The sequence below is a fragment of the Drosophila melanogaster genome, chromosome 2L, assembly GCF_000001215.4.
Source record: "Drosophila melanogaster chromosome 2L".
Taxonomy (NCBI): Eukaryota; Metazoa; Arthropoda; class Insecta; order Diptera; family Drosophilidae; genus Drosophila; species Drosophila melanogaster.
The window spans coordinates 10,976,445-11,001,933 of NT_033779.5; the positions used below are offsets into that span (position 1 = coordinate 10,976,445).

At 40.2% G+C, this 25,489-nt stretch overlaps 5 protein-coding genes across 21 annotated transcripts, besides 3 other annotated features; 3 read left to right on the top strand and 2 right to left on the bottom strand.

Annotated features, from left to right (window-relative positions):
* Positions 1 to 327: 327 nt before the first annotated feature.
* SCAR lies at positions 328 to 5,951 on the top strand. 6 transcript variants are annotated; one of them, NM_001273439.2, is made up of 7 exons: positions 328 to 626; positions 1,454 to 2,262; positions 2,436 to 2,537; positions 3,189 to 3,269; positions 4,001 to 4,668; positions 4,735 to 4,984; positions 5,043 to 5,951. In NM_001273439.2, the coding sequence occupies exons 2-7, from the start codon at positions 1,518 to 1,520 to the stop codon at positions 5,219 to 5,221; spliced, it is 2,025 nt and encodes a 674-aa protein (NP_001260368.1). In that variant the 5' UTR covers positions 328 to 626; positions 1,454 to 1,517; the 3' UTR covers positions 5,222 to 5,951. The 6 variants fall into 6 exon arrangements, with proteins under 6 accessions (NP_001260368.1, NP_001285824.1, NP_001245967.1 ...); NM_001298895.1 differs by lacking the exon at positions 3,189 to 3,269; NM_001259038.3 differs by lacking the exon at positions 2,436 to 2,537 and having other exon boundaries at positions 328 to 524.
* On the bottom strand, positions 5,761 to 10,976 carry piwi (P-element induced wimpy testis). Of its 2 annotated transcripts, none has more exons than NM_057527.4 (8): positions 10,805 to 10,976; positions 9,100 to 9,684; positions 8,723 to 9,043; positions 8,502 to 8,656; positions 7,697 to 7,897; positions 7,452 to 7,643; positions 7,222 to 7,332; positions 5,761 to 7,096 (listed from the first exon to the last, which is right to left on the bottom strand). In NM_057527.4, exons 1-8 carry the CDS (start codon positions 10,886 to 10,888, stop codon positions 6,214 to 6,216), a joined length of 2,532 nt encoding a protein of 843 aa, NP_476875.1. In that variant the 5' UTR covers positions 10,889 to 10,976; the 3' UTR covers positions 5,761 to 6,213. The 2 variants fall into 2 exon arrangements, with proteins under 2 accessions (NP_476875.1, NP_001285825.1); NM_001298896.1 differs by having other exon boundaries at positions 5,865 to 7,096.
* Positions 7,933 to 8,224: a mobile genetic element.
* Positions 8,277 to 8,419: a mobile genetic element.
* Positions 10,239 to 10,355: a mobile genetic element.
* A 385-nt stretch (positions 10,977 to 11,361) lies between the features above and the next one.
* CG12253 (uncharacterized protein) lies at positions 11,362 to 12,797 on the top strand. Its single transcript, NM_143799.3, has 3 exons — positions 11,362 to 11,711; positions 11,842 to 12,538; positions 12,605 to 12,797. Exons 1-3 carry the CDS (start codon positions 11,391 to 11,393, stop codon positions 12,721 to 12,723), a joined length of 1,137 nt encoding a protein of 378 aa, NP_652056.2. The 5' UTR covers positions 11,362 to 11,390; the 3' UTR covers positions 12,724 to 12,797.
* Positions 12,798 to 12,956: 159 nt separating this feature from the next.
* TTLL4A (Tubulin tyrosine ligase-like 4A) lies at positions 12,957 to 21,453 on the top strand. Of its 10 annotated transcripts, none has more exons than NM_164954.3 (12): positions 12,957 to 13,146; positions 13,212 to 13,430; positions 13,530 to 14,339; positions 14,615 to 15,441; positions 15,526 to 15,876; positions 15,930 to 16,287; positions 16,354 to 16,478; positions 16,551 to 16,990; positions 17,059 to 17,229; positions 17,299 to 17,577; positions 20,891 to 20,981; positions 21,049 to 21,256. In NM_164954.3, the coding sequence occupies exons 3-11, from the start codon at positions 13,741 to 13,743 to the stop codon at positions 20,954 to 20,956; spliced, it is 3,216 nt and encodes a 1,071-aa protein (NP_723643.2). In that variant the 5' UTR covers positions 12,957 to 13,146; positions 13,212 to 13,430; positions 13,530 to 13,740; the 3' UTR covers positions 20,957 to 20,981; positions 21,049 to 21,256. The 10 variants fall into 10 exon arrangements, with proteins under 10 accessions (NP_723643.2, NP_723642.2, NP_001162947.1 ...); NM_164953.3 differs by having other exon boundaries at positions 13,652 to 14,339; NM_001169476.2 differs by having other exon boundaries at positions 13,212 to 13,426; positions 13,652 to 14,339.
* Positions 21,375 to 25,032, bottom strand: aub (aubergine). Of its 2 annotated transcripts, NM_057386.5 has the most exons (9): positions 24,826 to 25,032; positions 24,342 to 24,474; positions 23,721 to 24,214; positions 23,470 to 23,662; positions 23,283 to 23,410; positions 23,074 to 23,228; positions 22,617 to 23,006; positions 22,453 to 22,563; positions 21,375 to 22,388 (listed from the first exon to the last, which is right to left on the bottom strand). In NM_057386.5, exons 1-9 carry the CDS (start codon positions 24,919 to 24,921, stop codon positions 21,488 to 21,490), a joined length of 2,601 nt encoding a protein of 866 aa, NP_476734.1. In that variant the 5' UTR covers positions 24,922 to 25,032; the 3' UTR covers positions 21,375 to 21,487. The 2 variants fall into 2 exon arrangements, with proteins under 2 accessions (NP_476734.1, NP_001097144.1); NM_001103674.3 differs by lacking the exon at positions 24,826 to 25,032 and having other exon boundaries at positions 24,342 to 24,664.
* Between the last annotated feature and the right edge of the window lie 457 nt (positions 25,033 to 25,489).

Genomic DNA, 25,489 nt, shown 5'->3' on the forward strand with positions numbered 1-25,489 from the left:
AAAATACCAAATATACATTTCTAAAGTTAATGGAAGAAACTGCAAACAGTAATTTTAAATAACGTTAATAAAATAGCTTATTATGGATAATATAGAGTTAAAATAAAATAAAATAAATTGAATATATATTTATATTTAAAATATTTCATTCTATACAGTAAATAAACAATATGAAATGAGTTACTGAAAATTCCCTTGCAAAATTTATTTAAATATAGTAATTAAAATACATATTACATTTAATATAAAAATAACTTTTTCCCCACCGCATCGTGCAGTATATTTGTCTGATTTTCCGAAATGATGAATCCCTGCAGTATTTTCGAACCACAAAGCTTCGGTCACACTGCAAAGGTGTGGAAATCTTAGTTTCCACAAAACGAGCAAATATTTGCAGTTTTCAAGCCCCAAATTGGCTAATTAGAGTTCGCATCGGATCGAATTTGCCACCGAACCCCCGAAACGGAAGTGGCTGCTTAATGTTTGTTGTGGTGCCAGCCGCCAAACGAAAAGTGTGACGGGCGGTGAGTGTACGATATGCTGTAAAGTGAGGTGGACTGTGTAAAACTAAGCTGCGCCGTTCAAAACCAAAATCAAAATCGCAGCAGCCACTACGATTAGAAAGTGTGAGAGATACCTTTGTGTGTGCATTGTTGCGATTTAGTGCGAATGTTTCAGTGCGAAAATCTGAAAGAGTCAGCCGTTCCGTCCCACACATATGTATGTACATTTACTTGGGTGCTGCTGCTGCTGCGGTTCATGCGTGTGTGTGAGTGCGTGACGGTCTAATTTGCGTTGGTGGGAGGCCGCCGACGATATACGTATATGCACGTATGGAATAGGTGCCCACGTAAAGGCCCCAGGTCGTAGCACCCAGAAACTGCCACCGAAAAGGGGGGCATTATCGACTAATCTCGCCGGGACTGCAAGGTGCATCTTGCGGGGGTGACTTGGGCGTTACGCCCTTATCACCTCGCTGTGGGTATCGTTTCGTGGGGTGTGGTCCAGACGTCGAGTTCGTCAGTCGCGCATATCACAAAACAATTCAAATGGCATTTTGGTGATTGTAATGAACACGTCTCATGGATACATGGATAAGCGTCTCGTGAAATCTTCTGCAATACCATTCTGAGTCTTGTTCATAGACGGTTTAGTATAGTGATGACAAAATTTCTTTTAAACCAATTTTGATAGTATCCAATTAACTTTTTAAACGTCTACTTTTACGGGAAAATTTATAAACAAAGTTAAACGACAATTTGGGAAGTACAATTTTATCGGAATGAAATGTCTTCAATTGATAATCAGCATAAAAAGAAATCTTTTTATTATTGATCCCAATTTGGCATGAGATTATGTAGTAAATCAGTAAATAAAGGGTTTTATATTTAATTAATTTTAAATGCATTAATTCGTATTAAAACAATTTATTACTTATTAATGCCGTTTTCAGTCGATGAGGACGCACTAATTTACGGGTTTGCCAATTTGGAGATAATTGTCAATCGCGCCCGACCATGCCGCTGCCCAAACGATCCATAGAACCCGTGCATGTGGCCCGCTCCGTGTATCAGCAGGATGAGCTGCAATCCGTGGAGCTGGAGACGGTCACCAACACCACGCTGACGAACATCATTCGCCAGCTGTCCTCGCTGTCCAAGCACGCAGAGGATGTGTTCGGTGAACTGGCCCGCGACGTGGGCAACATCGGGGATCGAGCTAACTCCCTGCAGGCGCGCATCGATCGCCTAGCTATCAAAGTTACCCAGCTGGACAGCACAGTTGAGGAGGTGCCCTTGACGGACATTACCCGAAAGAAGGCCTTCAAGTCGGCCAAGGTTTTTGATCAACAGATCTTCTCGCGCGCCACCATGCCGGCACCAATGATGGACACATATGCCCAGTGCGACAAACCGCCGCCCCTCGACAAGCTTAATGTCTATCGAGACGATGGCAAGGATGGTCTTAAGTTCTACACGGATCCGAACTACTTCTTTGAGTTGTGGCGACAGGAGATGCTGAAGGATACCGAACGTGTGATGCACGACAAGGGCAAGAAGCTGAACAGACCGCGGCAGGATGGCGGTGCCGGCGGAGCTGCTGGACGTGGCAATAAGAAACAGAAGACCAAAATAAGGGTGCCGCACAATACGCGCGAACAGCAGCGACAACGTGCACTGGTGCACGGCGAAACATTGATGCCCAACAACGTCATCTACCGCACACCGAATTCCATGGTCAACGAAGAAGCCGGATACGGAAGTAAGTACTTGGCGAAAGGGATTGGTCTCCGTGTGAGCCAAGTATTCAGTGCGAACCAAATTCATAGGCTGTTATTGGTACGTTCGTTTCGCGCACTGACTATTTGCACTTGTCTTGCCTATTGAATGGTACATCTATTTTAATTATCAATTATGTCCTGTCTGCCCGTGTAGTTCAGCTAGTCAAAATACAGACTGTGGGCGAGGCTGACATCGATTTGCGGCATAGCACTCTCGATGCGCACCACCAAGTTGTCGGTAATATCCAAGACGTAGGTACGATGATGGGGCCACGTAGCTTTCATTTCCGCCCGGCAGACATCCCACGATACAGATGTACCCGCCATTCATTCACCTACTTCACTCAAAAGCTCGCTAGTTTTCGATGCGCCTCAAAACCCAGTTCGAAGATCACTAATTTGTATTATTTTGAAGTTGCTATTAATTGAAATTAACCCACACAATCATGACCCAGAGAAAGGTGACCGAAACAAAGTTTCCAGAGCTTAAAAAATAAATGAAATGGTACTTAACATAAATTCCATCTAAAGTTTGATTAAAATCTCAGATACAGGATATATTCGATCTAATTCATTATTATTACACCATTAGCAAAATGGTCTATGGCCAGTCTAGTTCATCCTCCTGTAAGTTAGCAAGACTTTCGAACTTGATTTGTCTCTAATTTGAATTCACTGACTTTGTTCCAATGAAGTTCGTCTTGTTGATGGTAAATACAATACGGTCAGAGAACCTTACAATTTCATTCTCCGAATGGTCGATTATTTTTCGCAGCTTTTATTTATTTGCATGTTGTTTTTATGAACTACTCTTTCGTTGTTTTCGGTTATGATATTAATGAACGTGAACATAAATATGCATTGCAATTACGAATGGATCAATCGCGCATAACCATCTCATTTACAGATACAGTAAAGCCTTATAATATGCTTTCGCATTTGGAGAATAACAGTAATGTCACCAAGCAAACCGCCGTTGCGATTGCAGGTTAGACATCCACATCCACTTTTAGCAAGCTCAGTAAAGACTATATATGTTCTTTCACTCGCTTCTATCCCCATATTACCTTACTAGCAATCCTTTTTGAGTTCCTTTAGCATTTGTGTGTACAGAGAACACTCTCTTTTTCAAACTATCAATCGGAATGGCGATGATTTATGAGTTTCATTGGTCATGCAAAGTGCAGATTTATTATCTCAAAACACTGTAAACTAGTCACCTTCTAACTTGCAATTTTAATGTAATGTGTGTGCACATTATATTTACAATGCATCTTGCATTTTGCATAATACTTTAATTCATTTCATACTCGCGATTCGTGATTGAGCCGCAGTTTTTGTTTAGGATCCTCCTATCTTTCTGTTGTAGTTCAGTCAATTTCCATATCTACGTCTACATGTCACTCTGCAGCTTTACTAATTCCTTTCTGTCGCCACATCTTATTCTACGAAAGTATCTCTAAATTGTTTTCTGTGCAACGAGCTAACAAAGACTTTTAATCGGATGTTTGTATATTCAACAAAATTTCTATTCGAGTCCAGCGGTCTCATATGCACAGAAATTTGGAATTGCTTGTAATTACATATGTGTCTTATTGTTCCTCGGCTGTAATTACAAAATAATTGGCGTGTTTTTAAATGAGATGTGTGTCCTGTAAAAACGTTCATTTTAATGGGTGGTTAGTCAACGGCTCTAATATCTCACATTCATTATTCTAGATATGGGAGTGTACGATACACGTCCGCCACGTCCTAACTCGATCGAATTGAACCGAAGCTATCAGTCGGAGCAGATCGATGGTAGCACCTACGAGCAGCTTCCACCGCAGATGGGTAATCAGTATGCTGCCACCTTCGGCAACGGCATGGGTGGCCCCCAGCAGATGCACATGCAGCATCAGCAGATGTATGACGCCGGAATGTATCAGTCGCATGCGCTGTACGGCCAAACTGGACAGGGAGTGATGTCGCCGGAGCCCATCTACGGACCGGGAACACCGTCGCGTAACAAACCGCGTCCGTCGCAGCCGCCACCGGCTCCGCCATCGAATGGCAGCGGTGGTGGTACGCCCACAGCCTCCAATGCCAACACTCCGACAAGGGGCAGAAGTATGTCGACCAGTCGGGATGCCTTGCCACCGCCTCCACCAGTTCCAGACGTCATTTCACCAATGTCTGGCATGAACGGAGTCAACAGCGGGCATATGGCGGCCAAACTGCTTGGCCGGGCGAACAGTTCGTCGGGAGCTGGATCTCCCAACAGCGTCCAGAATGCCAATGATATGGTCATGACGCAACTGAGCAATACTTTCCACAGCATCGGTATGACGGGCAATCAACTGAACTCCCTTAGCGACTTGCCGCCACCGCCGCCGGTTCCAGATCAGGTTTGTTGTTCACTGATGGGTGTTAATATATCACAATTTGGTTTAATTTGTGGCAAAACCTTACAGCACTCGCCTAAGATGTCGCCACCTAATGCCGCGCCACCACCGCCGCCGCCACCGCCTCCAGTCGAGGAAGGCATGGGCAGTGGCAACCAACACACGCTGCGCCCGCATCAAATTCTTCCCAAATCACTGGCCAATGGCGAAATGCAGCAGCCCGGCCAACAAAATGGTGTGCCTCACATTGTCGCACCCAAGAAGATGCTGCCTCCATTCCATGACCCACGCAACGACTTGATGAAGGCCATTCGAGATGGTAAGTAATTGCCATTCAAGGTTCGAATGCAAAAATATCATCAAATTAATCTTTCCAGGTATTACTCTACGTAAAGTTGAAAAGTCAGAGCAAAAGGAAATTGAACGAAACGCGGCGCCATTGGATGTGGCTTCAATCTTGGCCAGACGTGTGGCTATCGAATTATCCGAGTCCGAGGATTCGGATAGCGAAGACGACAGCGAGGGCTGGATGGAACCGAACGAAACATCGGCTTGATCCCTGATTAACTCGTTAAAGCCTGACATAATTCTAAAAAACAAAAAGAAGAAGTAATTCCAAAGAGAATTAATCCATACGATGGTCGAAACCAAGCGTGGTATGAAATTGGATTACACAAAAGCACCAAAGCTTTTCTACCACCCTTTATACAATATACACCTAATCCTAAATAATATGTCTAAAATCAAAAGTTTCATTGAATTGTATATACACCAACGAGTAATTATCGTTAAATTAATCGCTATAGTGAACGAACGCATTTGCATTTTAAGCCTAGACGACAATCCAAGGAAAGCGATTTAAAAGACTTGCTAATTTTGTTCGCTTCTTTGGAGTCAAGGTCTGAGTAGATATGGGCTTCTGTATCATAGTAGTCGGTGTTTGGATATTAAATTATAAATAATCGATATTATCACTGAACTCAATCCTACCCCAACTTGCAATCGATACGATTAATATAAAACATTTATCCAAAATGAAAATTTAGAATTTTGTAAATACAAACACATTAAAATATATCGAACTCCGTAGCATTTCAGTATACTCAACAAGCTATGAAATTGTATTATCCTTGTGAAAGTTAAATACCTGTATAATTAATAAAATATGTTTCACGAATATAAGCAGCCATGAATGTGTGGTTAAGTAAGCAAACATGGATGTATGTAATTTTTCTTTACATAAACTAAAATATACAATAAAAAATAAAGTAATTATATTCCAAATTAATGAACATGTCTTGATAGATAACTTTAAATGTTTGTTTGGGAATTTCCTCTGGTCTTATGCTTAAATACCAGAATCTTAATCCTCAATTTTGCTTTTGTTTGAAAAAAGAGCAGTAATGCATTTCAAATACAAAATATTTAGTCATAAATGCTGAAGTGCTTAGCAAAAGTAAGAAAGTATTGAAAAAGTATAAATGTCTGGGCTAGTTTCATATATGGCCTCTTAGTAAGGATTAATACTCCATTCTAAATTATATCCAATTATAGATAATAAAACTTCTTTTCGAGCGCGTTTTGCGGAATAGAGTGCAAGTTCGTACCCACGAGGGTAGCTAGCTTCTTAGCGTACTGGCAAACTGCTGGCACTCGTGTGGTGCCCGACCAATTGTAGTACAAGTGGCACATCTTGTACGTAAGTTTTTGCATTTTCTCCGGTGAGAGACCCATGCTGCTATAAAGAACATTGTAGCTGGTCGGCGACACTGTACCCTGACGAACTTGTTGCGAGACCAGATAAAAGTCGTATCTCTCGGGCAGAGTTATAACGTCATCAACTATAGTACCAGGCGGAGGATTTTGTCCGTTGAGGAAGAAGCGCGTGTTCATGGATCTGGTTACCACAATATAAGCTAATTGCGGTGGGCTTAGCTGGACGCGGGCGTATTCAGTTTTCAACTTCTCAATGATGTCCTTGACTTCAAATTCAAAAAGCTGCTTTAGAGAGCCGGAGCTCACACCGTCTCGATAAAATACGATTCGAGATGGCAGCTTCCTATGCTCATGTTGATATTGGCGCAGGGCCTTTGCTATCATCGGCCAAAGGGTGTTAGCGAGCACATCAAAGGCGCTGCACTCCGTGACTGTGCTGAAGTACGTGGAGTTTTGCTGTAGATCCATTGAGGCAATCAATGCTCCGTAGGCCCTCTTCCGATCTCGTGTGCTCTTCGCAATGTCAAAGCCAATTGTCATCAGTCCGGACAAGGGTAGTTCGATCATCCAGGGTGTATATCCCAACTTGCAATTCAGTTGGATTGCTATTTTGGTGGCAATGCTCATAAGGCTACGGTTCTTGGTCGTTTTAAGGGTCACAACTTGAGTTGGCACCGCCCTGTCAACGTATCCTCTCTTTTTGATTGATGAGTATCTAAAATAAAAAGGTTTACTTCAGTACTTTCATTTATATTAACTTTAGTGTACCAAAATTAAACAATGTCTTCGATAAATATAGTCATTAAGTTTAGATTTGTACACTTATTAGGGAATAAATACCTTTCGGCGTTATCATTGGGTACGAGGCATAATATAAGTTTGGGATCTGAGCGCACACAATCATCCATTGCTCTCACATAAGTTCCAGTGCGATCATCATAAATTATGAATCTGTTTGTAAAACGATAGTTAAAGTGGATATATACCCAGAAAACGAAGCACGAAACCTCTCTTTACGAATTAAGTAAAGACGTAATGTGAGGTATACGTGTTTTTTTATAAAAACTCACTCCTGGGGGCTTCGAATTCTAAGACCCATTCCACTAGCTGCTCTATACAAAGAGTCAAGTAGAGTTCGGAGTTCATGGGAATTCCTTTGCGGCGCGATGACAGCCCAACGATCGAGGCCATCGCTCGGAGTGGTAAGCATCCTTTGGTCTCTGAAGTGCCTTTGCCAATCAGCGTTTTCTCCAGCAGGAACCCTGAAAAAATTATTAACTATAAACTTGCAGTGCTCTTAACTTGCTCAACTCACTTTCCATTATGAAACACGATGTTCTGCTGTCCAATTATCCGGCCTTGTACTTCTGTGACGTTCTTGTCCAGTTCCATGTTCCAGTCTCTCAAGACCTTCACACTTTCTGGAGTGTTTTGTAAACGGTGGTTAAAAGCGCGCAATCGATCAGTGCGTTGTTTGGGGTTCATTCGCGTATAACTGCTCATGGCACGCATAAGCCTGTTTATAATAATTAAATATTACATTTTTTATGGGCCATAAAACCGCCCTAAACTGCCACGCCCACACTTTTGAAAAGTGCTCAGATTTTTCTTCGTTTTATTGTTTGTCTTGCCTATTTTTATTTGTATAGCTAAAACACTTTAGCCGCGCCTCTCATTTCACATACGAAACGGCCAAAACGGTCACGACCAGACTTTTAAAATTTTAGTTTTAAATTTTTAAAAAATGTTCTCATTTTATTCCTCAATATCTATCGATACCACAGAAAAATGATGAAAATTACCGTTCCACTAGCTGAGTAACGGGTATCTGATAGTCGGGGAATAATTCTATCTCATATTAGTCTTATTAGTTATTAGTTCTATTGTAATAACATTAGTCTACTGGGATAAGGAGGTAATCTCAGGTTTGCAAACAGTAAGAAGTTTTTTCGAACCGATCGGCATGAACTCGTTGACTCCAAACAGGTCAAGAATCGGACGGACTAGCGAAATTAATATAGTTTTAGTCATGTAAAGAAAGGATACACAGAATATAACTTAAGAAATAGATAGTTTGCGACACAAGAGCTTGTTAATTTAAATATAGTTTAAAGTCTTACTGAAAGTTTGAGCGCATCTCGGCATTGAGCCCAGTCACTCGGCAGAGCTCAGGAATTAGTACCACTAATTCGCTAGCGTTAGTTTTTAGAGCCTTGTCCCTATTTTTGGAGATCAGCAGCGGCTGATTGTGGTCGCGAATGCGTATATTATATTTCTAAAGAGAACAAATGTTGGGAGAAATAAGACGCCGATGTATATCCGTGGTAAATATTAGACTTACAGTGAGATAGTATTCCACGAAACTGATATCTCTACCCTTGCAACTGAATGTTGATTTCGGAGTTTGTCCAAAGTCGACATCATTGATACGATAAGTTCTGTTATTGTAATCCGTAAGGACAATCAAGTCCAAAACATTTACCCGTACTTCGTCCTGATGACGAGCCGGATTGTGTGAGCAACGTCGCATTATGTCGTAGATCGTCTCGGTGCGCATAACTTTGTGAGTTATTTCGGTGCCCAATAAAATATCTTTTTCGTGCTGACGAATCGATGTCTCATAGCCCGGCCATAGCTCCATTTTGAACTCCCTTATTTCGATCTAAAATAAATCATATTTGACCAAACAGCACTTAAAACGATACCAAAAGAAATTACCTTAGCTCGGGGATCAAAGAGATTACGGCCAACTAATTCCAAATTTAGGCCCTTCATGGAGCGGCGCAATATTAGATTTAAGACTTGCAAAAAGCGGGGCTCAGCACACGATATGAATCCAACGAACTTTATGGATATCTTGTATTCAATGTCCAGCTTCGACTTTCCGCTGAGCACCGTGATTTCCTGCTCGAATTTCCTGGTGGTGAACAGTTGCAGTCCATCGAATAGATAGCCTGATCCCAGAAGGTTAGCATGATTGGACAAAACTCCCATACGGACACGAGGATTCTCGATGCTCGGCTCAAACTCCACGTGATAATGAACGATCCGCCATTCCGGCTTGGTTTTTAATCGGAAAAAGTTCGTCTGCAGCATGACCGGGACGCCATCGGTTCCCTTCTTGGATACCAGCTCAGCCGGACGGGTATTCAGGTAATCATATTGGTCACCCCACGGCTTTCGCTCTGTCGGGCCACCTTCACGCCTGGGAGCTTCCTCGAGAGCTCTTCTCTCTCTTGAAGCCTCTATACGAGGATCCGCTCTCGGGTCACCTGATGAAGATCCTCTGAATACTTTCACCCGCTGCATGAAAGCATTAAATGATGTAAGTTACTCATTTAAAAAAAATTATAATATTAGATATAGAGGACGCTGTCTCCTAATAGAAGTGAATGACTGCACACTAGCTCCACCTAGCGGCAGTTATGAATAATTGACGCCGATGGAAAAAATAACATAGAAGAAAGAGAGAGATCGTGCGAGATTCAGCAATAAACACGAGACAGCAATAAACACCAGAAAGACTCAACTTTGTACATTGAAAACAATCGCGATGAACAATCAAAAAGTATTACCTGTTTATTATTTATTATTAAAAGAAAAAATATTAAGGGGTTTAAACAAATAGTTGTGATTCCTAAATGTGAGCCATTTAAACAACTACCTAAAGTACGACAGATTTTAAATCATAAAACTAACGGTCAAGCTACGAAAATATTGTTACTCATAATCAAAGATGAAGCAGAAAAAAAATGGTAAAAAATAGTTTTTGTAGTATGCTTTGCCTGCAATTTCAGAGTATATCAATGCTGAAAGCCATCTCAAAGTTGTATAGAATTGGGATGAATATCGGAGAAATACCCGTTACTCGTAGAGTTTCTAGGAATCAAATGTATGTGACAGATAGAAGGAAGCGTTTCCGACCATGATTTTTGATGAGTATCACTAGCCGGGTCCATTTGGTCATGTCCGTCCATATCAACGTCGGGCATGCAGATTCCAAAGACATAGACTGCAAGGGTAAATAAGATTCGGCTTGCCACAGCCACCTTCCTGTCAGGTGATGGTTATTTTAGCAGTTTTTATTAAAAAAAAATAAATGAAACGAAACAGATAATGCTTTACATTTCCTTGGAAATTCAAATTGAAAGAAGCGTTTTTGGAAATATGTTTAATGAATTCCCTTTGAAAAAAGTGCTTGGTCAACAGAAATTCAAGAAGATTTTATGCAGTCAAGCTCAAATTCATAGCAGATTTTTGTTTGTTAGTTTTAGTGCTTCCTTTTGGTGTCGAATTCCGAAGAAATGCGCGCATTTACAATCTATGTACATGGCTGTGTTTGTGTTTGCGACATAACGGAATTATAAGGAATTTGCTTTACCGCTATGATTTTTTTTCCTAGCTTGAATAAGAGTTTACATACCGGCCCATCACCACTACCTCGGGAAGTAGAGGAATCATCTTCGTTAAGTGGACGCCTGCGTCCACGTCCCTGATCATCAGCCATTGTTACTTTTTGGCACTCGCGATCACTTAAAACTTCACAATGGAAACTGAAAGAGTACTTTGAAAACGACGCTTTGGACTCAGTGTGACCAAATGGCCAGATTTCAAAGATCGTTAAGCTTTTGGAATGTGTAGATATTAGTCTTCACAACTGAAAACAATCGCTTTTGCAAATCTTCGCAATAGGTTCTATTTCCCTAGTATTTATTTTTTGGTACTTCGAGCTTTGATTTCTTTCTGTTCTGTTTTTTTAAAAGTATAGAAATACATAAAAAAAAATTATTTAACTCCAAAAGTACATAACGTGCTTAAAAAAAATAAAAGTATTAATTTACTTACTTACATTTTTTTAATTAACAACATTTAAAAAGATTATTTTTAAAGTGTAAAGTTTCATCATAAAATTTCAATCGTTGCAAGAGCCTTAAATACCGCATGTACGTATGAGGTATTTTCTAATATATACAAAACAGCCACCCTGCTATGCAAGTAAACAAGTGAAAATGGAAGATATACAAAGATTTCAAAGGTCTCTAAAAGACTTTGATTATTTCAAAGACTTTCAATGTTTTCTGAATATCAAACACAATTCTCGAGCGCGGGCAACGCATATAAAGAAAAGGAACCCAAGATTTAATCCATTGACCGATCTAAATGAGCATAAATTTCGACTAAAGTACCGATACACTAAGGAAAACCTTCGCAGAATTATTGAAATTGTACGGGATGACTTGGAAATTGAATATTTTGAGCCGTTAAAGAGGGAGCAAGTTCCAATAGATTTGCAGATTCTATCCGCTATTCGCTTGTGGGGCGGCACAGAGGTACAGTAAACATTTCTGTATGCCAGACTCGCGAATTTGTATGTACATCAAAACCGTGTGAACTGGCTTTCAAAATTGCCCGCCAAAAATGAAAACTAAGATTTGTTACTAAATTTTTTTCTTATTTAAGCACCCCAAATTAACTGCAATGGCCCATGGCGTTAGTTTACGCACTTTGGCAAAAATAACTAGGCGCGTGGCATCTGTCCTATCATCGAAAGCTTCCAGGTATATCCGAATGCCGGCTACTCTATCGGAAAAGGAGCGATCTGGTTCGGCGTTTCAAGCAATTGCCAATATGCCGCAAGTCATTGGTGCTTTACTACAGACAACTGTGAGGTTTCAACCGGAAAACTGTGCCCCTGATCTGGATGGAGAGGAGCTTTTGCCCGCCCTTACCAGCCGGGAGGAGGAACTTCACATTCAGATTGTTTGCGATGCGGCTCATAAGATAAGGGACCTTGATATCCGACTGATCGATGAGCAGTCCATGCTCACCGACACCGAGATGTTCGGTCTGTCCAAAATAAAGGATCGATTCGAACAGAACGAGTTCCGGGGTCGTATTTTGCTGGGCAACGAAATGGTGCGCTGCTCCTCCTCCCTGTTCACACCGGTTCGATTCCCGAGGAACCAATCCGAGGAGCTGTATAACCACGCCCACGCGGTCACCTACGCATCGGCTAGAAAGTGTCTCAATCTGCTGATGAGTCGCTTCGGTATCCTTGCCACCGAAATCCAGGGTTCCCATGGATCTGCAAAGCAAACGATTACGGCGTTGGCCATACTCCACAACATGGCCATGGAGTGGGTCGATCCAAGCATTGGTAAGCTAACTAATGCTATAGATCCTAAAGTGCTCATTGTTTATTGGTTTTCATTTATCTTTTTAGATACGGAACAGAACATTTCACCCTTTAATTCCACTTTCTTCAATTCCATAGGAAGGTCACCAAAATCCGGAGATGACAACAATCGAAGACAATTCATTAAAACCCATTTTGCTTGCTAATAAATAAGAGTTCTTGCAAACAGAACCCATTACGAATACAATTTGTAACTTTCAGTATTAAAATTATTAAAAACAAACCTATGATGTCGATTTTCCTTACGTGTTTTTCCGATTCAAAACCAGGCTAAACGGGTAAAGTGAGCGATTAAAACGGTTTCTTCGGGAAGTCCCCTATCGGCCGAACAGCTGGTGCGTGCGCAATCGGTATCTATCGCGAGGTGGCAGTTTGAGGTGCTCACGCTGCCATCTCCAAACTGTGCACATGGATATTCTGTTCTTCAATAAAACAGTAGTTTAGTTTTTTGTTGTCATAGGCTGTGAAAAGTTTTAGTGAACGTTTAAGAATTTCACGCTTAACTGGAAGCTACCAAATAATCCAATATATTTATTAGACAAAATTGTGCATTTGCTATTAGTTATATTGTAGGTATATTGTGCCTCCGCAATCATTATGATTATAAAGGATGTGTGTTCGATTTGCATTTCAGTTTTTGCCTCCATTTTACATACATTTACACCTGGCGCATTTTTCGTGCTGGCAATGTAATCACACCGAGCTAGCTGACGACAAGTGCCAGTGACCTAGATTTTGGGAGTCCTGCGCTTGGGTAGAGTAACGACACCACCACCGCCACCGCAATCCTGCTCCGTGCCCGTTAATCCTTCCAGCTGCAGCAACAAAGTAAAGGTCACAAATCGCGAGGCAAGTAAGTTTTTGTACATATGACCTGGTTTACGGAGTGGCAGCTACGCTTGGTAGCCCAGGGTGATGGCGGGGTTAATCTATATTGTATATTCACCGCCAGAGTGGCATACTATGCATTCTGGCTTCTCTCTATCTATCCACCAGATATGATTAATCCGCATCCGTAAACTTACGTCCAAATCCGATCAGAAATCATTCACAGCATTTAAAACCTGTTTGTAGGCCTTTTTTTGGGTTAGCGGAGTCAGAGATCACATCGAGCTTAGTACGTACCCCTCAACAGATATATGACTGGGTGACCAGGATCTGACATGCGTAACAACAGCGGCTATCATATCCCAGCTAGCAACAGTCTGAACAACAATGGAGCCCCGGCGTCACGTTACTGCAATGCGGACAATACGTTTTGCTACTATAGCTACGATAACTGCAACCTGATCGCTCCAGCGTGGGGCAATCGCCAGAACCAGAATCAAAATTCAGTGCCCAACCAGAACCATAATCTGCCGACAAAGAGAATTCCCACCAAGCAATCGGCCAGATCAAGCTACCACCAATCGGCGGCCAATTCGGCGCCGGACTCATCACTGTTTACCGATGCATTTGGCCAGCAATCGTTGGTCAACCAGCGGATAGCTGGCAACAAGAGCTGCGAGTACGTCTATCAGACGGTACAGCGATCGGAGGATCAGCATTCCAATAGGCAGTACAAGCAGGCAAGGTCATATGCCGTAGACAAGGAGCAACAGCAGCAGATGTTGTTGCAGCCATCCATCGTATACTTTGATGCGGAGCTAAAGAAACGGAAAGACCGAGGGGGACGTGTGTCCAACGATTATGTGGACAATAGTCCGGACCGATATCGGCCACTCAATTCCCCCTCACCAGAGCCGACCTGGGATAACATACTGTAATTTATGCAAATGCCTTTTTGTTAATTGTCCTGCTTGTTGAAACTACATACCTCCAGTACACGCACACACACACGTATTTTGTTGTTGTTGTGTTCGAGTCTTAAAGTTACAATTTGGAAAACTACAGATAGATACCACACAACACTCTAGTTGCGAGTACATTAACAATATATCCACAGACACTCATTGAACATACATAGATGTGTAAACAATAAACAGTTTCCTTTGTTCCCCATGTTGTAAATAACCGCCTTCCATTCTCGTTTTTCAGCTCGGAACGCCCGGTCCAGTATCAGACGACAAACCAGCACTATCAGCACTATTTTTCGTACTTCTACAACCGTGGAGCGGAGAAACTGTCCAAGCCAACGTTTGCCGCTGCCAATAGCCGCAAAGTGCCAATGAGTAAATTTCAAAAGGCCGGCGCCAGTCGCAGGGATTCGCGAGAAGTCGATGGCACAGTTATCATTGGACGAAGGGACAATTCCGAGGACAGGACCTGGCAGGGTCAAAAGTATGAGAAGCACGTGCTAAAGGAAAAGCTCCCAAGCAATGATTTAAAAGCCGATTACCTAGACAATGGCTGGGGAGGAGACCCTGGAAGCGAAGATGACTACAGGGACATTAAAGATAGCTATGACCCCGTTGTTGTAATTGACAATGGGCTGGAGCAGGTCGGAGTACATCGGCGCTACTGCAGAATGACCGAAAATACGGTCCTGGATGGCTCCGGAGACACGCTTATTAATAACAACAATAATGAATTAAAGATTATGCGTAAGTCGACGGATCAGCCCATGCCACGGTTGCCCATGACGCCAAAGAGGGCCAAAGGTGGGACCGTGTCTACCAAAAAGCCAATGCCCACGGTTCACCGAGTCCTGCTGTACAGCACTCAGAGTCCACGGCTCGGCCGCAAGCAGCAGTTCAGCACCCAGCGGCTAAGTGTAAAGCAGCAGAGCTCCAAGGTACTGGGTGCAGGTGATGAAAGACAGACGGTCTTATTGCTGGAGCCGGAACACAAACAGGAAGATCACCGTAGTGCCATTGACTTCGATCGTAATGACGACTTCGACGAAGATGATGATCTCGACAATTGTAAGAATTGTTAACCTTAGATCTATTTTTTTTAATTAATTGATAATTAACTAATTTGTACTTCATTGTTTAACCAAATAATAGTATCAAATTTCGACGAAAGCGACACGGCGAGTGTTTTGTCAGACACTGAGGACGGTTATCGTGCCCATGCCTTCAAGCTTACCCACTCTGTGGATCGATTTTCATCGCCCCAAAGCACGCCCAGCTTCTTGTCTTCGCAGTCGTCTGAGGATGATCTGAAAAATCCGGATTCCCTTCTGGTTCCCAGTTTGTTTCCCTACGTGCCCCCTTATTTGTCTTTTTCGTCGAACACAAAAAGAGGTCCACGCGTGCCGCCGGATCTTCATCGCGTTTTGAAGTGGCGCATTACAAACATAATGCCAAAGGTAGTTCGTCTGATTCTGGCCAACAGCGGAATGCGAATGCTAAAGAGTGAGTTTCTACATAATAATCAGATATCAATTAATATGTATTTTCGCAAGTAGAAACCAACGACTGGATGGGCGTATGGGGAAAGCATTTAAAGTCACCGTGTTTTAAGGCCATTCGTTCGTATCAGAAAATTAATCACTTGCCCGGTTCATTTCGCATCGGCCGAAAGGATTCGTGCTGGAAGAATCTGCAAAGGCAGATGGGTAAGCACAGCAACAAGGAATTCGGGTTCATGCCACGCACATACATTATTCCCAATGATCTGGGAGCGCTGCGCCGGCACTGGCCGAAATATGCCCAGCGAAATACTAAGTGGATTATAAAGCCACCAGCTAGTGCTCGGGGTGCTGGCATCAGGGTTATCAACCGATGGGGCCAGATACCCAAGAGAAGGCCCCTTATCGTACAAAAGTATGTAGCATCTAAGGATCAAAAGCTTCGGAAACATAATAATTATTCCCGATTTGTTTTACATAGGTATATAGAGCGACCGCTTCTAATAAATGGTAGTAAATTTGATCTGCGTCTGTATGTCTTGGTTACATCAGTGAATCCCTTGCGAGTGTTCATGTACCACAACGGATTGGCACGGTTCGCTTCAGGTAAGTAAATATTTATCTAAAATCGAGTGAGCCGTATATTAACCCAAAGGAAACTATACTATGTATATTCAGTAAAGTACAGCGCTAAAACGGACACTTTGAATGATCGGTGTATGCATTTGACCAACTACAGCATCAATAAGTTTTCCTCGAACTATTCGAAGAACGAAGACGTCAATGCCTGCCACGGACATAAGTGGACTATCAAGTCGCTGTGGACGTATTTGGCGAATCGTGGAGTGCGTACCGACTGTCTGTGGGAGGCTCTGAGGAGTTTGGTGCTTCGGACAATTCTTGCTGGCGAGAATGGCATTAATAGCATGATTAGAGCAAATGTTGAATCAAAGTACAGCTGCTTCGAGCTATTCGGCTTCGATGTTATTCTGGACTCTGATCTTGTGCCTTGGCTGTTGGAAGTTAATATTTCGCCCAGTTTACACTCGGAACTGCCCCTAGATGCTCATGTTAAAGCGCCTTTAGTGCAGGGCGTTCTTAATACAGCGCTGTACAACGTAAGTGCTGGCATTTTACATATGAATTTAGAACGTATAACTATATATATGATGATACATATTTTAAGGTACCTCCAAAACTATCGCTTGATAAGCAAAAAGAACTGGCCGCAGAATTTTCCTTTCCTCCCGGCACACAAATGTGCTATGACAAGCGGCTTTACATTAACTACTTGTCGCGCGAGGAAAAGATCAAACATAACACATTTACCCGAAAGTCTATGGAAGACCGGAATGAGGTGAGGCGCAAATTTGATACTCCAAATGGATAGGTTGCTAATCATACTATAACATTTAATACAACACAGTATGTGGATGCGATCCTAAATAATCTGACCCCCGATGATGTGAGGTGCCTTATCATAGCCGAGGATGAACTAGCGCGATGTGCACCGCTGGAGCGCATCTTTCCAACTGATCAAACCCATAAGTACCTTAAATACAACGACACTCCGCGGTATTACAATCGCCTTTTGGATGCCTGGGAATCCCGCTACGCTAACAATCGCACAGAAGGGATAGCGTTGTTGCGCGATTATTGTCAAAACAAATATCATCTTCAAGTCCCAACTCCTCCAGCCAAAAAGGTGAGATCTTTATTCATCAATAGTGCAGAAGCTTTTCACAAGACCCATTTAAATGAATCGTAAACTATACAAAACAAATATGTAGGTCAGGATATTTTTTTTTTTAAATACTACAAGTATCTTAAGTTATTATCCTATTTTATTTATAATAAACCTAATTTGTGAAAGCAAGTGCATATTGCACTGCATTCTATACATACACTAAGTATTTGCCCACGTTTTAATTATTTTGTACACAAAAATACTGTTCTAAAAATCAGTTAAAATATTCATAAATTCTCGACTACTTTTGTTAAATTTTGAGGGCTGTTGGAGATTTATACAATCGTTCTTTTGGCGGTGCCGCGCTCTTTGCCATAGTAAGTCTTATCTGTTGACCACGCAGAGTCATCGTAAAATAAAATCTCGAATATTAGTAGATAGATGAAAACCAGTAAGCTTGTTATAATATTTGTACTGTCTTTATTTAAAATATATCCAGGACAACAAAGTGTATTTGTCATCTCTACCGGTTAACTACCATAACGTAAAAATCTTTTGTTTTCTTTACCAGTAATGCATAGGTAAATAACGAAGCTTAAATAAAATTACAAGTAGAGGGATGGTCAAATAGTGATGTTCTCTTTTGCCGACAGGCCCCATATGCATATAGTTATAAATCCAGATGTTCTATGTAATTGAAATGTTCCTATAGCAAATAACTTTTAACAGAAACTGCTCACCGAATCCATATGTATTTCATTGCATTGCGTTGCCTTCTTGTTTGTGTTTTTCTGTTCGACGTTACCATCACTATAATTTCTTTTTATGTCTCTGCGTATATGAAGTATGTTGAAGGTGATCACACTGCATATTCCTTACACCTGAGTCCAGAACAAGACTTTCTTCCAGCGTCAGGTGGGTCTTTAAATGGTAATATACCTCAATCGGCTGTCCATAACTAGCTTTTCCAACGCGCCGACCTCAAATCTTTCACAAAAAAAACAAAAAAAATAAAAAAAAATAACATTTTAATAAACATATTTACGCAAATTTTCCAACCCGGACCATCGCAAAGTAAACTGCGCCTGATGATTTATATCCATAGCGAATGTAGTGTGTTTTTGAAAGAAAATTTCCATATAATCATTATATTATAAGGTTTATAATTCCACGGACTTCTTACCTTTTTTTTTCGAACTCATTTGACCAATAGTTAACTCACAAAAATAATGTATAACAATGCTTATACCTTTTGTTAATATTGATTGGTTATGCAAAACATGTTTTTTCTCTCCATGTAGCGAAAAGCGTATAGTTAGAAATTTATCGTTCAACACAAATATGCAGAGAAAAACATTTTAAATATTCTCTTGTTACCACTTTTTGAGTTGCCCAATTTATAAAATATAAAAAAAATATCAAATAGCTTAAGTTTGAAAAATAAAAGTATTTTTGATAGAACATTTACAAAAAGAAAAACAAAAACAAAAAATTTTTTTTTTTGACATACGCAGTCAACCGTCTTATTATTTAAGTATACCTGCAAAGTTAGCTTTCGAAAAGTCATAAATACACTGAGCATTTTCTAAATGTTTTGCCATCTTGAACAATCACTCATTTAGTGGAAATCAACATTTGAATATTGCTGCTACAGAAAAACAACTCAATACTCGTTTATTATTTGTATATTTATCCAAAACATCCCCTCATTTTGATACCGTGCAAATCATGTCAATGTAATTCTTTTCTTTTCAATTTATAAAGAGTTAAACGAGTTTTTTATTGTCTAATTGTTGATGCAATTAAATCAATTTGTTTTGCTGTAATTGTAAATTTGCAGGATTACTTCATCAAGTTTATGAGATGGATTTTAAAGTGACAGTCGCTGCCATCGTATTATTGGTAGTCATTATTGTTATTGTTAGTGCAATTACCTTAGTCTTAATAACACATGTATATATTTGATATTTAATATTAATAAATTCAGATGTACTTGCAAATAGGCTATTCAAATACTTAAATCAAAATGTACTCTGTTGGGACATTACCAAAATTGCATAATTCGTAACTAAATTGTGATCTTTTTTTTTATAATAGATTGGACTAGTGTTATTGCTAATACTGAACTTAATATATAGTTCTTAGTAATCAGTAAATATGTTGTTATTGATTAATTATAGTGAACTGCCAATTATTTAAATCAACAATAAATGAGCTGTTTACAAAGTCAAAAAATAATAAACTCCAATCAAATCGCGGTTTACGTTAAAAAGAAAACAAAGACATCCTTTTTATTGAGTATAGTCAAGGATTATGTTCAAGGATTAAATAATCTGACAAGTGGACTGTCTGCAGTGGGTGCCCAAAAAACTAAAGACCACGTTCTTAAAAGGCTATTAATAATAGTTCGGGTCTTCTTCGAAAACTTTAGAAAATTATTTATTCTTATTTATTTAATGTAAAAAAGTTATTTTTATGAAATACAGTAAAATCCAGTGGTAGTAATGTTTTCCATTCAAATGTAAAGATTCTTTTGTTAAATTTTGTGAAAATAATAAAATAAAATTTTTAGACGAAATCTTGCATAAGGTTGCCCTACCAATTGCTAATACTATAAAATAACAAATATCAAAACAATCTGTTTTCACATTAAGCATTTAAAGAATCGCTGTCTAGATTCAACTTAATCCATCAAATTTAGTATATTATATAATAGATATTTCTTAAAACCATAATTAACTTTATATCGAAGGGTAAGTACATGTTAAAAAGTACAAAATTAATTAATCTGATTAAAACGAGTTGTTTTCGTAAATTTCTTCTATTTTTGTATTGGACAGTACTTACATGTAAATAAACAAGTTGATAAACTTGCTATAAGTATAATTTCTTGATTGAAGAATGTATTTTAATTTAGTGTGTAAACGTAGTATATAATTGTCAAATAGAGAAAAATCAATACGATATTATTTTGTATTTAATATACTTTATAATACTTTAACATAAGTTATACATGGGACTATAAAGTGATATACATATGTATCCATTGTAAAATCTTAGGTGCACACTTAATTTTATTACGACTGTTTTAAACCTATATAGTTTCCCTTTGCTTACCATTTTTTGTCATGCATGCCTGTGATCCTATGCACTGGCCGAAATTTGCGTCTAAATTATTATTTAAATTGGTCGTTTTGTATAGTAGTTGACAATTATTGATCTGAGAACTTCGGAAATCCGATTGTATTTTATATTCGCTTTTTTTCGCTATTTAAAATTACCTTTTCAATCTAAGTATACATTTCCGTTAACTGTTCAATTTTTAATTTAGGACTCGAACGATGAAGAAACAACACCAGCGACGCCAAATACTGTAAAAGAGGAAATCGAGTCCTAGCATCTGCATTTAAGGGGTTGACCAGGTGAGCCGAACCTCTTTAAAGTTCGATTACTCCTGCAAGCACTCACACAGAATAATTTTTCTTTTAGACTTTGATGGAGTGAATGTGGAAATTCCTATTAGAAATGGATCTTTTCAACTGATCAACACTCCGTTTGGTCAGCAACAAAACAACTTTGATTTAAAATGAAATATTAGGATTAAAACAGCATTGCACGTGTTCGGCAACAATTGAAATTTATATGTAATTGTGCATTGGAAAAAGTTGCAGTGAATTATTAAATTGTATATTGTGTTAATTGTAAATTGTGTTAACTTATTTACTAAGCTCATTTCATACGAATATATGCATTTTCCAGCAACGGAACTTTATAGACAAAAACATTTACATATTTAAAAGAAACAACGATTATTTCAGATTGGTAGACAATAAATGTGCAATACCTTTATTAAATTCAAATGATGTACATATCTACATACATATATCAAATCGTAAAATTGTTAACGCATTTAATGCAAGTCATAGTTTTACAAAAAGTACAATTGATTCTGCAGTCCTGCTGAAGGCGCACGATTAATGGATTCGGCTACGAGGAAAGCCAATTTGTGGGCGTAATGGCAGACAGCGGGGACTCGTATGGTTCCGCTGTAATTGTAGTACATATGGGTCATCTTATAGGAGAGCATCTGCAGCTTATCGGCGTTTAGTCCCATGTTGTCAGAAATAACATTGTAGCTGGTAGGCGACACAGTTCCTATCCGAACAGCCTGGGACACTAGGAAGAAGTCGTAGCGCTCTGGCAAGGTAATAACGTCATCGACTACAGTGCCCGGAACTGGGTTGCGATGCCCAGTAAAGTAGCGAGAATTAATGCGCTTGGATACAATTATAAATGTCATGCGACAGCCCTCCTGTTTGCCAGCTGATTTGTAAATTTCGTCGAGCCTGTCCTTTAGGGTGTTCACCTCGCTGTTTACCACCTGGTAGAGCTGACCATCGCCAACACCGTCGCGAAAGAAGAGAATGCGCTCTGGCAAAGAACGGTGTTGCTCCTGATACGACCTCAGGGCGCACGCCATGTTCACCGACATCTGCTCGGACAACTCTTGGCCCTTAATGTGTTCGTTTACGGTGGAGAAGTAGCGGAAAGACTCCTTCTGGTCCATGGTTGCAACGAAAGCCCCATATGACTTGTTCTTATTCTTCGGTGAATGGCAGACATCGAAACCAACAGTCATCAGACCGTGGAGGGGGATCACTACCTGCCAGGGAGCTCCCATCAATTTGGCGTTCATTTGAATAACCACCTTTGTGGCGATCGACATCAGCCCAGTTGGTTTTTGCTGTCGAGGCGCGATAACTTTTAGTGTCACCACCTGCGATGGCACCGGTCTGTCCACGCACGTGCGTTTTTTAATGCAGCTATATCTGTTGCAATATGGGGGAAAGTAGTTAGCACTGGCTTAGTTGGGGTTAATCTAGTGCTAATTACTTCTCTTCATTTGGAGATCTCATGACAACCATCACGATCTGTGGATCGTTAGCTGCGGCGTTGTCGATCGCTTGGGAGTAAGTGCCGTTGCGGTCATCCGGAATTTCCTCACTACAAGGAATGTCAAATTATATTAAGCATTTATCATAGTTAGTAATACTTACTATATTGGATTGCAGATGTTCATCTTCATGCTGCTGGCTGTGCGGATGCACATCTGCACAAATTCCTGGGTCTCGCGCAGATTTCGACTCGGTGTGATCACATACCACCTATTGATATGCACGTTTTTAAACATCGAACAGGTGCGAAACTCATTGGTCCAATCGGCGCGAGCGTCGCATACGAATATTTTTTGGTTGCCGAATAATATTTTTTCCGGTGGCAACACGCGTGCTGGAATCTCCACCAAGGCGGAGTCCAGCTCGATGTTCCAGGACTTAAGGGTCTCTACACTCTGTTTACACGACTTTAAGCGCTTGTTGAACATGCGAAGGCGTTCGATGCGACGATCTGGATTCAGCCTGGTATGTTCACTCATGGCCCTCAACGTCCTGAGAATTATAAAAACGGTGATTTAATAGCATCCTTTGGATCACAACTGATTCCATCAAAACACACCTAAAGTCAGCGCGCATAGCGTCCGTCATTCCCGTAGCCCGTGCCAGCTCGGGAATGATCATTATGGCCTGGTCATTTCCACCACGAATATTTTTGTCTGTCGGACGAGACATGACCAGAGGTTGCTTCAAGTCGCGAATGATTATGTTGTATCGCTGAAAAAGATTTTACTTATGGAAAATGAATTACGCTTTTGGTTCGAATATTACCTTCTTATAGTAATCCACGTACGAAATCTCACCGTCATTGGTTTTAAATTTGCACAATGGCGTCGATTGAAAGTCGACATCGTCAATGCGATAGGTTTTGTTATTATAATCCGTTAGTATTACCATACCTTTTAAGAAGTATTTAAATTGGACAATAAGAACTTGAGAGAACCATAATCAAACTCACCCATTACTGCACGCTTAAATGTACTTTGATAATCGTCACTGTCGCGAATAGCATCGGACAAAATATTGTACAAGGTCTCAGTTCGCATAACCTTGTGGCATATCTCGGAACAAAGTAATATATCATTTTCGTGCTGGCGAATCGAAGTCTGATAGCCAGGCCATAATTGCATGCGGAAATTCTCCAAATTAATCTAAATTTTTAAATTACCAAAGTGAGAGTGATGATAAATGTGAGTACAGAGGGCAAACCTTAGCTTGAGGATCGTAGTAGTAGCGCGAGACCAGCTTCAAGTCTAAGCCCTCCATGGCCCTGCGCAGTATGAGATTAAGGACCTGAAACTGCTCGGCATCCGTAGATTGCACAGATCCAACAGCCTTGATCTTAATTTCAATGTTTTCGCCAGCACGACTCTTCGTAACCAGTTCCAAAACATAGGGGCTATCTTGAACAGCTTTGAACTGATTGATGCAAAACATATTGGTTCCGTCAAAGATGTAGCCGCCCAGGATCCCTTTATGTTCATACAAGAAAGACCGTCGCAGTCGTGTAGCCTCCACATCAGGCGTAAAATCGACGCGGTACTGGTAGATGGTCCAGTTTGGACGCTTTAATACCTTAAAATAGTTTGCCTGCACGGTAATATGAGTGCCAACCACTCCTTTCTTGCTGGTCATCCCTGGAGGACGTGAATACACCAAATCCGTTATTAGCCTACGGCCGCGCACGGAGCCACGCGGATCGCCTGAATTAAATTACTAATTAATTACGAACGCATTGAAAACAAATGAGAATAACAACAGCTCACAGAAGCTGGGTTCGAAAAAAAAAAAAACAAATTTTTTTGAGCAAAACCAAATAAAACTACTAACCCTCGGACTTGTGCATTTGCACCGCGCTCAAACTGGATTTCTCTATCGAGGGACCCACTTGAGCATCACCACCACCACCATTGCCTCCGGATGCTTGATTTCCTTCCGAGTGGGAAGGGTCCGACTTCTGACCCTGCGAATGAATTGGTTAAAAAATTGATTATTTAATCTAATTACACTTATTTTATAACAAAGTGTTATTTAATTAGCATGTATTTGTTTTTATTGTCACATGCATATTAATAAACTGTTATAACAACTCATGGCAAAATGATGTACAAACATGCTATTCGACCTTAACGTATTACAAAAATGTAATGTAATGTACAAACGATGTACACACAATAACATTATGCATACATACATTTGATACGCATGCTGATCTTACATAGAAATTGAAATGGGATGCACATTAAAAGACAAGGCCAAGCTAATTTTGGATAAGTTGGATAAAAATAAAACATGAAAATACATAAATGCCTACCAGCGAAGGAGCGAAGCCGCGATTGGCCTCTACATTATTGGGCTTTCTTCCTCGACCACGTCCACGAGCAATTACAGGGTTTGGTGGTAAATTCATAATTACACAAATTACAGTTGCACTTTCTTACGATCTACTCGTCACAAATGCCGTTCAGTGAATAAGAGATAACAGAAATTACCGGGTAGTTGTTAGACGCCCAGGGATGTGAGTTATTCCTTCAGTTATCGGTCGCGCTTAAAGCGATTAATTGTAAATCTCCGGACACATTTGCAAAGATGTAGCTTATACTTACTATTTATTGTATATATTATCTATATATCAAGTCATAAAACAAAAATAAAATTAATATGAAATTATTTATTTTAACGTTTAAATGTTTGAAGGTGGTACTTATTGAAAAGGCATCGTTGAATTCAAAACAAGGTCTATATAACGAGATATCTCAGTGGAACAATTGGAATTTTGACAGGTGTAATTCCATAATTCCAAATTTTTATAAGATCTTTCATATTAAAATTATAAGTTCTTTTTTTATATTCCTTTGTGCAATTTAAATGTAAAAGGGGCGTATGTGCCATCGTCCAGATGGCATAGTAAATTAACAGGCTTTGAATATTTTTGTAATAAATGATAATGATAAATTCGCAGTCGTTGTACATGCTTG